The sequence below is a fragment of the Herpailurus yagouaroundi genome, unplaced genomic scaffold (genome assembly GCF_014898765.1).
Source record: "Herpailurus yagouaroundi ecotype Mexico unplaced genomic scaffold, PumYag 428, whole genome shotgun sequence".
Taxonomy (NCBI): Eukaryota; Metazoa; Chordata; class Mammalia; order Carnivora; family Felidae; genus Herpailurus; species Herpailurus yagouaroundi.
In genome coordinates this window covers 137,033-153,225 of record NW_024412645.1, presented here as the reverse complement: position 1 = coordinate 153,225, position 16,193 = coordinate 137,033, and the positions used below count along the sequence as shown (strand labels likewise).

The window sequence follows — 16,193 nt, the reverse complement described above, 5'->3', positions numbered from 1 at the left end:
AAGAAGTCGAAGAGGAGGGAACACTCCTACATAAGACCAGCATTATCCTGATGCCAAAGCCAAATAAAGATACTACAAGAAAAGCAAACTACAGGCCAACATCACTGATGAATATAGTTTCAAAAATTCTCAGCAAAATACTAGCAAATTGAACTCAATAGTACACTAAAAAGATCATATCCTTTTAGTGGGATTTATTCCTGGATGCAAGGATGGTTCAACACACATAAGCCCATAAATGTGATACATTGCATTAATAGAATGAAGACAAAAATCATATGATCATCTCAATATACGTAGAAAATGCATTTAACAAAATTCAACATTATTTCATGAAAAAAATCTCTCAGAGTGTAAAGCACCATCTATGACAAGCCCATAGCTAACATTATACTGAATGGTGAAAGTTTGAAGCTTTTTCTCTAAGATCAGGGACAAAATAAGGGTTCCTCCCCTCACCACTCCTATTGAATATAGTACTGAAAGTTCTAGCGAGAGTATTTATGAGACTGATTATGAGGCTAGCGAGAGTATTTAGGTGAGAAATAGAAATAAAAGTCATGCAGATTGGAAAGGAAGAGATAAATATATTTTTGTTTGCTGATGACATGATTTTGTATATAGAAAATTTGAAAGACTCCTCCAAAATACTCTTAGGCCTAATAAAAAATCTAGTAAAAGTTTAAGGATAGAAAATCAAGATACAAAATCAGTTGTATTTGTACACAGTAACAATAAACTGTGTACAATAAACAATACATCTGAAAAAGAAATAAAGAAAATAATATCATTTATGACAGCATCAAAACAATATAATAGGGATAAATTTAACCAAAAAGTGAAAGATCTATCCACCAAAAACTGTAAGACACTGATGAAATAAATTGAAAAAGATGCAAATAAGTAGAAAGATATCCTATGCCCATAGATCAGAAAAATTAATATTTTACTCAAAAATTTACCCAAAATATTATACTACCAAAGCAACCTATATTTCACCGCAATCTCTATCACAGTTCCAATGGCATTTTTCTTTCTTTTTTAAATATATTTTATTTATTTTTAAATTCACATCAAAGTTAGTTAGCATATAGTATAACAATGATTTCAGGAGTAGATTCCAGTGGTTTATCTCCTATGTATAATACCCAGTGCTCATCCCAAGTGTCTTTCTTAATGCCCCTTGCCCATTTAGCCCATCCTCTCCTCCCCAAACCCTCCAGCAACCCTCTGTTTGTTCTCTATATTTGAGTCTCTTATGTTTTGTCTCCCTCTCTGTTTTTATATTATTTTTGCTTCCCTTCCCTTATATTCATCTGTTTTGCATCTTAAATTCCTCATATGAGTGAAGTCATATATTTATCTTTCACTGACTAATTTCACGTAGCATAGTACCCTCTAGTTCCATCCATGTAGTTGCAAATGGCAAGACTTCATTCTTTTTGATTGCCAAGTAATACTCCATTGTGCATGTGTGTGTACACACACACACACACACACACACACACATACATACCACATCTTCTTTATCCATCCATCTATCAATGGAGATTTTGGCTCTTTCCATACTTTGGCTATTGTTGATAGCACTACTATAAACATTGAGGTGCATGTGCCCCTTTGAAACAGCACGCCTGTATCCCTTGGATAAATACCCAGTAGTGCAATTGCTGGGTCATAGGGAGTTCTATTTTTAATTTTTTGAGGAACCTCCATACTGTTTTCCGGAGTGGCTGCACCACTTGGCATTTCCACTAGCAGTGCAAAAGAGATCCTCTTTCTTTGCATCCTCACCAACATCTGTTGTTCCCTGAGTTGTTAATTGTAGCCATTCTGACTGGTGTGAAGTGGTATCTCATTGTGGTTTTAATTTGTATTTCCCTGATGATGAGTGATTGAGCATTTTTTCATGTGTCTGTTCATCATCTGGGTGTATTTTTTGAAGAAGTGTCTATTCATGTCTTTTGCCCATTTCTTCACTGGATTATTTGTTTTTTGGGTGTTGAGTTTGTAAGTTCTCTGTAGATTTTGGATACTAACTCTTTATCTGATATGTCATTTGCAAATATCTTCTCCCATTCAGTTGGTTGTCTTTTATTTTTGCTGATTGTTTCCTTCACTGTGCAGTTTTTTTTTTTATCTTGATGAGGTCTCAGTAGTTCATTTTTGCTTTTGTTTCCCTTGCCTCCTGAGACATATTGAGTAAGAAGTTGCTGCGGCTGAAGTCAAAGAGGTTTTTGCCTGCTTTCTCCTCGAGGATTTTGATGGCTTCCTCTCTTACATTTATGTCTTTCATCCATTTTGAGTTTATTTTTGTGCATGGTGTAAGAAAGTGGTCCAGGTTCATTTTTCTGCATGTTGCTGTCCAGTTTTCCCAGCACCATTGCTGAAGAGACTGTCTTTATTCCACTGGATATTCTTTCCTGCTTTGTCAAAGATACATTTGTCGGTCAATTTCTGGGTTTTCTATTCTGTTCCATTGATCTGAGTGTCTGTTTTTTGTGCCATATTGTCTTGATGGTTACAGCTTTGTAATATAGCTTGAAGTCCAGAATTGTGATGCCTCCTGCTTTGGTTTTCTTTTTCAAGATTGCTCTGGCTATTTGGGGTATTTTCTGGTTGCATACAAATTTTAGGATTGTTTGTTCTAGCTCTGTGAAGAATGCTGGTGTTATTTTGATAGGGATTGCATTGAATATGTAGATTGCTTTGGGTAGTATTGACATTTTAACAATATTTGTTCTTCCAATCCAGGAGCATGGAATCTTTTACCATTTTTTTTTGTGTCTTCGATTTCTCTCACAAGCTTTCTATAGTTTTCAGTGTATGGACTTTTTACCTCTCTGGTTAGATTTATCCCTAAGTATTTTATGTTTTTTTGTGTATATGGGGTCGATTCCTTGATTTCTCTTTCTGTCGCTTCATTATTGGTGTATAGGAATGCAAAAAATTTCTGTGCATTGATTTTATATCCCGTGACTTTGCTGAATTCATGGATCAGTTCTAGCAGTCTTTTGGTAGAACCTTTTGGGTTTTCCACACAGAGTATCATGTCATCTGCGAAGAGTGTAAGTTTGACTACCTCTTTGCCAATTTGGATGCCTTTTATTACTTTGCATTGTCTGATTGCTGAGGCTAAGACTTCCAATACTATGTTGAATAACAGTGGTGAGAGTGGACATCCCTGTCTTTTCCCTGACCTTAGGGGGAAAGTTCTCAGTTTTTCCCCAGTTGAGGATGATATTAGCAGTGGGTCTTTCATATATGGCTTTTATGATCTTAAGGTATATCTTTATATCCCTACTTTCTTGAGGGTTTTTATCATGAAAGGATGCTGTATTTTGTCAAATGCTTTCTCTGCATCTATTGAGAGGATCATATGGTTCTTGTCCTTTCTTTTATTGATGTGATGTATCACATTGATTATTTTGTAGATGTTGAACAAGCCCTACATTCCAGGTATGAATCCCACTTGGTTGTGGTGAATAATTATTATTTTTAATTTTTTTTTAATGTTTATTTTAGTTTTTGAGACAGAGAGAGAGCATGAACGAGGGAGGGTCAGAGAGAGAGGGAGACACAGAATCTGTAACAGGCTCCAGGCTCTGAGTTGTCAGCACAGAGCCCAATGCGGGGCTCAAACTCATGGACCACAATCATGACCTGAGCCGAAGTTGGACGCTCAACCGATTGGCCACCCAGGCACCCCAGTAATTCTTTTAATGTATTGTTGGATCCGGTTGGCTAGTGTCTTGTTGAGGATTTTTGCATCCATGTTCATCAGGGGAATTGGTTTGTATTTCTCTTTTTTAGTGAGGTCTTTGTCTGGTTTTGGAATCAAGGTAATGCTGGCTTCATAGAACGTGCTTGGATGTTTTCCTTCCATTTCTATTTTCTGGAACAGCTTCAAAAGAATAGGTGTTAACTCTTATTTAAATGTATTGTAGAATTCCCCTGGAATGTCATCTGGCCCTGGACTCTTGTTTTTTGGGAGACTTTTGATTACTAATTCTGTTTCTTTACTGATTATGGGTCTGTTCAAATTTTCTATTTCTTCTTATTTCAGTTTTTGTAGTTTATATGTTTCTAGGAATTTGTCCATTTCTTCCATATTGCCCAATTGCATATAATTGCTCATACTGTTCTCTTATTATTATTTGTATTTCTGCTGTGTTGGTTGTGATCTCTCCTCTTTCATTCTTGATTTTATTTACTTGGGTTCTTGATTTCATTCTTGATTTTATTTATTTCCTTTTTCTTTTTTTTTATCAAACTGGCTATTGGTTTATCAATTTTGTTAATTCTTTCAAAGAACCAGTTCCTGGTTTCATTGATCTATTCTACTGTTTTTGTTGTTGTTGTTTGTTTGTTTGTTTTGATAGCATTGATTTCTGCTCTAATCTTTATTATTTCCTGTTTTCAGCTGTTTTTGGGTTTTATTTGCTGTCCTTTTTCCATCTCTTTAAGGTTTAAGGTTAGGTTGTGTATCTGAGACCTTTCTTCCTTCTTTAGGAAGGCCTGGATAGCTCTATACTTACCTCTTATGACTGTCTTTGCTGCTATCCTCAAATCAGTTTTCTAGGTGTGCAAGATGACAAGATGGTTTGATGTTGATCTGGCTGCATTTCAGGGATTAGAGATGCAAGAAAAACTTCCATGATGTTCCACCATCTTGGCCCCCTCCCCAATGGCATTTTTCATACAAATAGAGTAAATAATGCTAAAATTCATATGGAAACACAAAAGACCCTGAATAGCCAAAGAAACTTTGAGCAAGAAGAACAAAGCTAGAAACTTCACACTTCCTGATTTCAAGCTACCATAAAGCTATAGTAATCAGAACAGTATGGTACTAGTATAAACACAGAACAGAGATAAATTAAACAGGATTGAGAGCCCAGAAATAAACCGATGCATAAATAGTCAACTAATATTTGTTGAGGGAGCCAAGAATATTCACTTGGGGAAAAATGGTCTTTTCAATAAATGGTGCTGGGAAAATTGGATATCCACATGCAAAAGAATGAAATTTGACTCTTGTTACAGCACTCACAAAAACTAACTCAAAATGGATTAAGGACTTAAATATAAGGCCTGAAACCATAGAACTCCTAGAAGAAAACAGGAAAAACTTCCTTGACATTGATCTTGGAAATGATATTTTGGATATGATACCTAAAGCACAAGAAAAAAGCCAAAACCCAGTGGGACCACATTAAACTAAAACTGTTTACTTTTGCACAGCAAGAGAAACAATAAACAAAATGAAAGGACAGCCTGTGGAATGAAAGAAAATTTTATAAATCTTTTGTCTGATTAGCGGTTAACATTCCAAAATACAAGGAACTCATACAACTCACTAGCAAAAACCCAAACAATCCAGTTAAAAAAAATAGCAGAGGACTTGAACAGACATTTTCCCAAAGAACACATACATATGGCCAACACGTACATGAAGTTACCCAACAACACTAATCATCAAGGAAACACAAGTCAAAACCACAATGAGATATTGGTCAAAACTGTTAGAATGGCTATGAAAGAGATGAGATAATAAATTCTGGCAATGATACGGGGAAAATGGAACACTTGTGCACTGCTAGTGGGAATATAAATTGGTCCAGCCACATGGAAAATATATGGAGGTTCCTAAAAAAATTAAAAATAGATTTATCATATGACCCCCAAATCCCACTTCTGAGTATGTATCTGAAGAAGATGAAATCACTATCTTGAGGGGCACTTGGGTGGCTCAGTTGGTTGAGTAGCTGACTTCAGTTCAGGTCACGATCTCATGATAACACTTTACATCTTAAACTTACACAATATTATATATTGTTTTTATCTGAATAAAGCTGGAAAAAAGTTTTTAATTTTGTTGTAGTCTAATGTATCAGTTTTTCTCTTATGTTCAGTATTTCAGTATCCTCTCTATAAAGACATTATCTGTTCCAAGGACACAAAAATATTCTTTCATACTTTTTTAGATTTCTTATGGTTTTAGTTTTTATATTTAGGGCTGTGATTTGAATGAAATTACTTTTTGCATGTAGTGTGAAGCAGTTGTCAGTGTTCTTTATTTCAAGACAGTAATTCAATGATTCATTTAAAGAAAGAAAACCCATTATTAACTCAATACGTTTTTGTTAAAGTTCAACACCTGTTTGTGATTTTAAAACAACCTCTTAGCAAATTGGGAATTAAAAAGAACTTCCTTAATATAATAAGATAAAATTTTATAAACCTAAATAATTCTTATTGATTTCACATTAGAAGAGCTCCATTTAAATCAAGGATAAACAAACATCACTCACCAAAGGAGTCAATCTCTTGGAATAATTTGTGAAAATAACTTCCTTGGGCATGTACTTATTGACCATTGTAGACTACTTTCTAGACTATCAGAATTACATGACATGCAGAGAAGCCCAACTCGGTATCTTTCCTTCCAGATACAGTGCCACAATCAGGTTTGTTAGCTGTCTTCTCATTTATTTATGGGAGTTCTTTCTTTTTCTTGTGTTGCAATGTCCTTTTGGCTCCATATGTTAACTTCTGTTTGGACTACCTTCTGATATAAAAAATTCAACGATTTGTTTAGTTAAATATGTATTTTCATCTCTTGTGGTTTCTAGGTTTCCTGTTTTGCTTTAGAATGTTTCCCATCAAAAACCACCAGATAGAAAACCAGAAAAAGGTTATAAATAGGCAACTCACTGAAGTGAAAGTATATGATTAATTAGAGCTTCTATAAGATTTTTTTTACCAGCCGGACTGATCAGCAATTTTTCAAAAAGCAACAACTTTTTGCACTACTTAGCCTACTCATTCCCTGTTGTTGATAGGAATGTGAATTGTTTCAAAATTTGAAAGTTATTTGCCAATATCTATTAAAATATAAATATCTCAATTGCTCAATTATACTACTTTGAGGATTCTGTCTTATAAAATCATCAGTGGGGATCTATGTATAAGGGTAATTATTGCAACATTATTTGTGGTGGAAAAGATATTTAGAATATTTAGGATATCCATCCAAAGGGGACATTGTTAAGGAAATAGAATGCATTTAATGTAATGTTATTAGGCAGAAATTAAAATGAATTCTTGTGATTTACATTAGTTGGGTTTAATTAAGTCCACCACATATTATAAAGAGAGAAAAATAAATTGCAAAATAGAGTAGAGTGCGACAACATTCTTTACAGCATAACAAAACAGTGACAAAAAACTCCCAAAGGACAAAGTAAGCCACTGAGAATAAGCCACAAAACCCAGAAGCTATAAGGAAAAGATTAATATATCTTACTAAATAAAAATTAGAGCTTCTGTATACTCAAGAACAGCATAAAATTAAAAGGCAAGACTTCAAGAAAAAATATTTGCAATTCAAATGCAAATAATAAGTATATAGACTAAAGAATGTCTATAAATGAATTAGAATGATTCATTCCTAAGAATCAATTATTAAAGAAAACAAAGCTGTTAATGTACCAAAAGATGAATATACAGGTACATATGGTAGAGTATCATTGATAATAGCAAATAATTGAAAACAACATGCATGGTTTTCAGTAGAAAAATGGTCAAGTTGTGGCAAATGATTTCATGGAATAATGTGCAACTATTAAAAAGGAGCTGTACCCATATGTATTAACAGGCAAAGATCTCCAAGATAAATTTTATATGGCAAAGCCAGTCACAGTACAACATATAGAATAAGATTGCAGAGTGTGAAAATATGTGTAAAAATAGAAAAATTACTTTAACATATGCTCTAAACTATTAACAGTTATTCTTCTGTAAAGTTAGTGGGAGTAGATGGGAGTGATAGATTGTCAGTGGAGAGTATTATATTTAATTCTACAGAACAAAGAATTGTTTGAATTTTGTAGCAATATGATAGATCTTTCTTTTTTTTTTCAATATATGAAGTTTATTGTCAAACTGGTTTCCATACAACACCCAGTGCTCATCCCAAAAGGTGCCGTCCTCAATACCCATTACCCACCCTCCACTCCCTCCCACCCCCCATCAACCCTCAGTTTGTTCTCAGTTTTTAAGAGTCTCTTATGCTTTGGCTCTCTTCCACTCAAACCTATGATAGATGTTTCTTATGCAATTTTTTAAAAACATTTTAATGTGCTGATTTACTTCTAAAAAGGTGTGTTTTAAAACTACATATAATCCTACAAAAAGATAACTGTCATTCAGAATGTCAAAATAACACAGAAATACAGAGAAATATATATTCCCAAATAACAATGTCAATAAACAAATTAATGTTAGTATATGAAATTAGATTGTGGTAATTGTTGAATAACTCTGTGAATATTCTAAAATACACTGAATTGTACACTGTAAGTAGGTGCATTTTATGGTATGTGAATTATATTTTTATAAAGTAGCTTAAGAAATCAATGGCTTAATATGCTAACATTTATTGGGATGGTTTTATTTAAGACATAAGGTAATAATTTCCAGTAAATTCATAAAAATATTTACAACAGACATTTCTAGCTCACCTCCCCTCAACTCTTAGGAAATATTCCTATTTTCCTTGAGGTCAGTGAAGTGAAGTTGAGAGGAAAAGGTCATCTGTTTTATAGATGAGGAGGTTACTATGTGAGGCAGAGTTGGGAGAGGCATTCCTTCTACATGGAAATCTCGGGAATAGAAAGCAAATGTAAGGGAGGGAAATCTACCTGGTGAGCTATAAAAAAATTTAGACACAATGCTTCTAGTTTACACAAAAATATAGAGTCAGCTCCCTGGCTTTCTAAATTATCAACTCTTTTTTTAATTGACACAAAAGAACAACAAAAACTAAAAATCAGGTCTATAGTCTAGTCATCTCATATGATAAAATTACCCACTGCTTCATCCCTTTTGAAATTATCTCCCTTCTGAAACACAACAAACTCTAAAAGCGAAAAAATCAATAAAATTATCCTTTGCTTAATAAATATTTAGTGGCTTAGATAGAGTTCAGGCAAAATACCCATGGACAAAGACAGCCACTGCCAGGAGAAGAATGGCATTGACATTCACTATAGCCCTCCATAAAGGCTTCTCAGATGTGTCTGTCAGCTTCTTTTTCTGGGCTTCTTCCTCCTCTCTGCTCAACTTGGGGCTTTTCTTCTGCAAACCGCAGAATAAGTCATAAGCCTTCTTGAGACATCCATGAGGTTCCTCAGGATTATCTGAAACAAAGAAAGATAAGTGAATGATCACAAAACATGGGAAATAATATCCCTGCCAATGTAGTACAGATGACTGTAAAGGATGATTACAATCACTTTTTTTTAAGTTTTTTTTAATATCTTTTCACTCTTATGTGGATCCTGAGAAACTTAACAGAAACCCATGGGGGAGGGGAAGGAAAAAAAAAAAAAAGAAAAAAAAGAGGTTAGAGTGGGAGAGAGAGCCAAAGCATAAGAGACTCTTAAAAACTGAGAACAAACTGAGGGTTGATGGGGGGTAGGAGGGTGGGGAGGGTAGGTGATGGGCATTGAAGAGGGCATCTTTTAGGATGAGCACTGGGTGTTGTATGGAAACTAATTTGACAATAAGTTTCATATAATAAAAAAAATAAATAAACTGATACATAAAAACTTAAGAAAAGCTTAAAAAAACTTAAAAAACTTACAAACACTTTTAAGTGTTGGAAGAATCTCTGAGAAAAATATAGATAACTTTGATTATATAACAATAGAAAACTTTTGCATGACTTATGTCAATACAATACAACACAATACGACAAAGTAAAAATACAATAAACAAAGTAAAAACAAGTGACAAACTGAGGAAAAATATTTGCATCTTATACTACAAAGGGTTTAATATCCTTAATGTACAATGGGCTTTTGAAGTAGAGAATAAAAGACTACCAACAACTCCATGCAGACATATATACATACATCAATAAACAGTTCTTAAATTTACTCAAAAAAGAGAAATTTGAAAAAAAAATGACATTGAAATACTACTACTCATTTGTCTGTGACAACAATTAAAAAGTTTCACAATGGGATTCCTGGGTGGCTCAGTTGGTTAAGCATCTGACTTTGGCTCAGGTAATGATCTCACAATTCATGGGCTTGAGCCCCACATCAGGCTCTGTGCTGACAGCTCAGAGCCTGGAGTCTGCTTTGGATTCTTTGTCTCCATCTCTCTCTGCCCCTTGCCTTCTCGTGCTCTGTCTCTCTCTCTCTCTCTCTCTGTGTCTCAAAAATAAATAAAACATTTAAAAAAAGTTTCACAATATACTATGTTAGTCTGCGTGGAAGCAGGTGCTCTCACACATTGTTGCTAGGAAAGCATGGTTCAACTCTCATGGAAAGGAATTTGGCAGTGTACAGCAAAATTGCATTGGCATTAGCCCTTTGACCCCAAACTCAAACTTCTCAAAGTCTGTCCTGAAGGTAAATTGGCAAAAATACAAAAGCTCTAAGTACAACGCTATTTGTGCATTAGAAAATTTAAAACATACTTCCAAGTTCAAATTTCCATGAAAAACCATAATGAATGTAAGACTATTCTTAAAAATGAATGGTAAAGAAAATTCTACAAAATAAAAGAAATGAGATGTAGTAAAAACATCACTCTGAGGAAAATGTGTAGCCTTACTTATTTACATTATAAAAGAAGGGAGACTGAAAATTAATGAAATAATATTCAATTTAAGTTAGAAAAAAATAACAATAAACCCAAATAAAGTAAATGGAAGGGTATACAAATGAGACAGAAAGTAATAAAATAGAAAAGAAGGGTAAAATAGAGAAAAATAACAAAGTCCAAGTTGGTCCTTTAAGAGAAATAAAATAGGCTAGTCTTTAGTGAAATTTATCAAGAAAAAAGAGACATCATAAATAATTACATAAAGAATAAAAGGGAAGGCATAACGACAGAGGTAGTAGGGATAGAAAAGCCAATAAATAGTATAAATAACTTCATGTAATTATATTTAAAGTGTGTACTAAATAGACACAATCCTAGAAACATAATTTTCCCAAACTGATTAACCAAGAAATGGAACCTTTAATAGCTCTATAGGCATTGATTAAACACAGATTTAATCAGTTTAAAAGTCTCTCTCTCTCTCTCTCTCTCTCTCTCTCTCTCACACACACACACACACACACACACACACACACACACTCACCAGCCCCCCTAATGCCTAATGCCGTTATTGGCAAAATACCAAAATTTTGATGCAGATATCATTCCACTCTTATTGAAATATCTCCAATTCATTCTATGAGAACACTAAGACCTATTTTTGGGAGAGAGAGAGAGAGAGAGAGAGAGCAGTAGAGGAAGAAAGAGAGAATCTTAAGCAGGCTCCATGCCCAGTGTGGAGCTCAGGGTGGAGCCCAGTGCAGAGCCCAATGCGGGGCTCCATCCCATAACCCTGAGATCATGACCTGAGCCAAAATCTGGAGTCGGACACTTAACTGACTGAGCCACCTAAATGCCCCAAGAACACTATGATCTTAATACCAAAACCAGATAAAGTACAAAAAAGGAAAACTATGTAGTCCAGTCTTACTCAGGAATACTGATATAAAAATCCAAAAGCAGTAGAAGGCATTTATCCTTCCTTCAAGTTGAAGATCCCAAGCCAAATCAAATGAAACAATTAGTGTGGAGTTCCAGACAACATATCCTGAAGTGGTAAACTTGGTCAATGGTTTTAAAAATTCCAGGTAGGGGCACCTGGGTGGCTCAGTCGGTTGAGCATCCAACTTTGGCTCAGGTCATGATCTCACGGTTCATAGGTTTGAGCCCCACATCAGGCTCTCTGCTGTCATTACAGAGCCTGCTTCAGATCCTCTGTCTCCCTCTCTGTCTCTGCCCCTCCCCACTAGTGTGTGCTCTCTCTCTCTCTCTCTGTCTCTCTCTCTCTTTGTGTGTTTCTCAAAAATAAAATAAAATAAGTTTAAAAAATGCCAGGTAAACAAAGAGCTATGGGGGTGGATGCTAGAGAAGTTTCAATGAAGGCAATGGAATTAGAACCTAGTGTCAAAGAATAGGCAACTTTTTCTCTCTCAGAGAGGAAGTAGAAATATTCTAAGAGCTTGGTATACATGGCGGGAAGGTGAAGAAATCTGCCTGGCTGGAATGGATGGTATATTGGAGAGAATAGTGAGAAAAAAAAGTTGAAGAAAAAGGTAGGACTAGATGCTAGATGCTTAATCACTATCAATCAAGATTGATTTGTTGAACATTTAATATGTGACTAGGAATAGGAGACACTGGATTGATTTTCATGTTAGAGCTGGTACACAGTTCCATGGATAAATGATGGTTGAATGGACAGACAGACTGATGGACAGGTGGATGAATGGGGATATTTCATTTGTAATGAATTATCTTAGCTTTGGGGAAGATAAGATTTTAAAGTTTCAGTTTACCATAAATCTAACAGCTTTTTCAGAAACTGAATTTAGTGGCATTAAAAAAATAAAGCAAACATGAAACCAGCTCAGGTACACAGAATTTCTACATGAAGACCAAATGTAATCCAGATATTACCTTCATCAACATCATTATCAACTTCCTCATGTCTTTTCTCTTCTGCATCTAAATCAATTCGTTCCTCTGTACTATTCCGAAGAGCCCAGCACAGACGATACAGCTACACAAAGACCATAGACAAGCACATTAGTGATGGAGCAAGTGTTTAAATAATACGATGGTACATTCATTTATTGTATAGTGCAAGAAAATCAAATGACATTACATAGTATATGTATAGTCTTCTACCACACAAATTCACAAAAACACACTAACCATTTAAAATTATTTATGTTTTTAACTCTTCCAGTAGTTATTAAACACTCGTAAGTAATATTCCTTAAATTTTTTTTAACCTTTATTCATTTTTGAGAGACAGAGAGAGACAGAGCATGAGCGGGGTAGGGGCAGAGAGAGAGGAAGACACAGAATCTGAAGCAGGCTCCAGGCTCTGAGCTGTCAGCATAGAGCCTGACGCAGGGCTCGAACCCACAAACCGTGAGGTGATTGAACCACCCAGGTGCCCCATCTTAAGCAATATTCTTAAAACTCTTACTTCTGGATTTATAATTTCATAAAAGTCAAATATTTATCTAACTTACATATACCTCTGCTTCACTCATTGTCCTTATCATTCAGCTGTTATTAGTTGCATTATTATTACTTTCAGTTTGTTTAGTGGGCACCTTTGTAACTTTTAAAATATCTTCTTTAGCTCCATTTCTGGATCCATCATGTTTAGATAATATCTATGTACTACTATTAAGTTATGATAACAATTTGTGCCCTTATACATCCATTTTCCAGCCAACCTCCAAGCTTTTGTCAACTGTATCATTATTTTAAAACTGTTATAAGCTTCATAGAATTTAATTGTTTTCTGCAAATATGATTAATATTTCCATGCATCCCCTGAGATTTCTTTTTACTGCACAGCTAGGTTAGATCCACAACACTACTCATGACCTTCTCTGACAGGACTATTGATATTTATCGGTTGATTTTGAAAATTCAAACCTCATAGTATATTTATGAAACATAAACATAAATTAGATAAATGGTCTTATTGGTCCTTTAGACACATTTAAAAAATCAATAATAAATTATATTATTTTTATTGCCATAAAAGCTTAATATTTATATTTCCTTGAAAAATATAACATATTTTCTAGTGTTTTTTTTTTTTTTCATTCAACTCCCAATATTCAACACAAATATTTCATTGTGACTTCTGGTGACATGTCTTTAGAAAAGTAATTTGAACCATTCTGTGTTTCAGGTTTCCCCATCCACAAATAATATTTACTACTTTCTAAAGGAATATGCAAATAAATATTGCTGCAAAGATCGAGTGATACATGCAAAATAAATAAAAGTTATACATGTTAGTAATACATTCAAACAGTGTTAGTATATAAGCAGTATTTAAGTTAAAAAAATGACTAATATTTGCTGGTCCTCTATAATGTTTCCCCCAGAGATACCTTTTATTGAAAGTTTGTGGTGTATATGCTTTAAGGTATTTTTTCCATTGTTAGACATATATATATATATATATATATATATATATATATATATGTATATATATACACATTTTGTGTGTGTGTTTTATTTTCAAAAAGTGATATTATATAATACTATATTCTGCAAGCATTTTTCCCCACTTACTCATGTCGTGGACATTTAAAAAGGAAATGATTGAGCTCCTCAGGTTTTTGAACAGATGCATAATATTTAGTGTACTATTATTGTGTATCCATTCCACTAGCAATGGAAATTTGGGTTGTCTCCATCTTTTTCTACTAGAAACCTTTGCAGAGAAAATTTATATATATATTTCCTACTTGTAGAAGTATTTCTACACAATAAGTTCCTAGAAATGGGGATGTTGGTTCATAAGGTATGAGAATTTTAATTTTAATTGATAAATACTCCCCAATTGCCTTTCTACAAATTATGAAATTCATACATTCACCAATGATTTTGGAGTGTGGACATTCCCCAACATTCTTACCAACATTAGACATATTCATATTAAACTTTTTTTGCCAATTTGAAAGGCATCTCATTCTATTTGTCTTTTTCCTGCCACCTGGTACCATGTACTTTTTTTTTTTAATCTCTGTATTGGTGTAGTTGTATTGTGTATGAAATTCTACTCATCCCCAAATAGTCCCAGGCCAGATTGCAACTCTGCTGTGAAGTCTTTTCCAATCTCTTAGGCAACACTAATTACTCTCTTTCTGGTATCCTATAACAAAGATAAAGATTTATCTACTAAGTGCATTGTGAAGTTTTTTGAGGGTGAAGCCCATTTTCTAATACCCCAGAAGGCAAAGAACCCTTATTTATTTATTTATTTATTTATTTATTTAGAGAACCCCAAGCAAGCTCCATGCCCAGTGCAGAGCCTGACACGGAGCTTGATCTCATGACGCTGGGATCATGACCTAAGCCAAAATCAAGAGTCTGTTGCTTAACTGACTGAGTCACCCAGGCACACCAAGAACTCTTATTTTAAAATGAGTACTCACATGTACATCAGGAATGGGTTTTGTTAACAGGGAAATTCCTAGGACAACTAGTATGGAAACAAAAAAGAGGATGATGGCAAAGTACAGATAGTGCACTCCACAGATGACCTTGGGACAGTCACTGGCAGCCAAGCAACTTCCTGTTCCATAGGCAAACTCTGCAATCATGCGAATAAGGCCAATCACAAGTCCAATGACTAGACCCCAGAAGGCTCCCTGCAAAAGAAACAAGAATAAAATCAGAGTACTTAGAAAAGATGAGAAGCTCATTTGAGTAGGTAACAATTATCATCCTACCTACTTTCTCCATTAAGAACCAATAATGGCTAACCCTGAGCATAAAGTCACCAAAGCAAGAAAAAGGTACAAATACATGTGTTTATTTAGTGATACTGAAATTTCATTGCATCAGACACTACTTCAGGGCACTACTGTACACTCTGACCCAAGCTTAAGTTTACCTTGAATTTTATTTTATATATAGGTTTTATAAGTTGTGGCTTATTTTATAGAATAAACAGAACTATGGCTTATGTTACACAATTTACAGAGTTGATATTAGATAGTTATGATAGTTCTATTAAGCTTTTGGCAATTAAGAGCATCTGTATTCTCTGAGAAGCTGGTGGGCTTGGAAACATATGTCCTCTAGTCCTCTGATCAAGATGTTATGTTCAAGGGGAAATGGTATTGCATAGACATTAAAAGCATGAGCTTTAGTTGGAGGAAGACCTGAATCTGAATCCCAAAATACTACTTACTAATACTAAATAACATTTGAAAAGCACATAAGGTAATAACCTCTCTGTACCTATTCTTCATTTCAAAATTATAATTAAGTTAACAGTTGGAAACAATTAAGGGATTAAATGCCCATGATCCAAAATAATCAGTTACATATATTATAACAGAAATTAACATTTAAAAAAATTTTTTTAACGTTTATTTATTTTTGAGACAGAGAGAGACAGAGCATGAATGGGGGAGGGTCAGAGAGAGAGGGAGACACAGAATCTGAAACAGGCTCCAGGCTCTGAGCTGTCAGCACAGAGCCTGATGCCAGGCTCCAACTCACGGACCGTGAGACCATGACCTGAGCCGAAGTCGGAGGCTTAACTGACTGAGCCACCCAGACGCCCC

General features: G+C 34.6%; 2 protein-coding genes across 2 annotated transcripts in view; one reads left to right on the top strand and one right to left on the bottom strand.

Moving 5' to 3' along the window:
* SLC5A1 (solute carrier family 5 member 1) overlaps window positions 1-16,193 on the top strand; it is a 101,464-nt gene that overhangs the window by 82,897 nt on the left and 2,374 nt on the right. The window contains exon 16 of the transcript XR_005787012.1: window positions 8,586-8,593. The gene's annotated coding sequence lies outside the window, so the exon portion shown is untranslated. The remainder of the gene's footprint in view (window positions 1-8,585; window positions 8,594-16,193) is intronic.
* The window catches only part of LOC121022584 (solute carrier family 5 member 4), a 39,396-nt gene continuing 32,000 nt past the window's right edge, over window positions 8,798-16,193 (bottom strand). The window contains exons 13-15 of the mRNA XM_040463810.1: window positions 15,054-15,269; window positions 12,538-12,640; window positions 8,798-9,203 (exon numbers count right to left, since the gene is read on the bottom strand). Coding sequence (XP_040319744.1) covers window positions 8,989-9,203; window positions 12,538-12,640; window positions 15,054-15,269 — 534 coding nt within the window. The 3' untranslated portion in view covers window positions 8,798-8,988. The remainder of the gene's footprint in view (window positions 9,204-12,537; window positions 12,641-15,053; window positions 15,270-16,193) is intronic.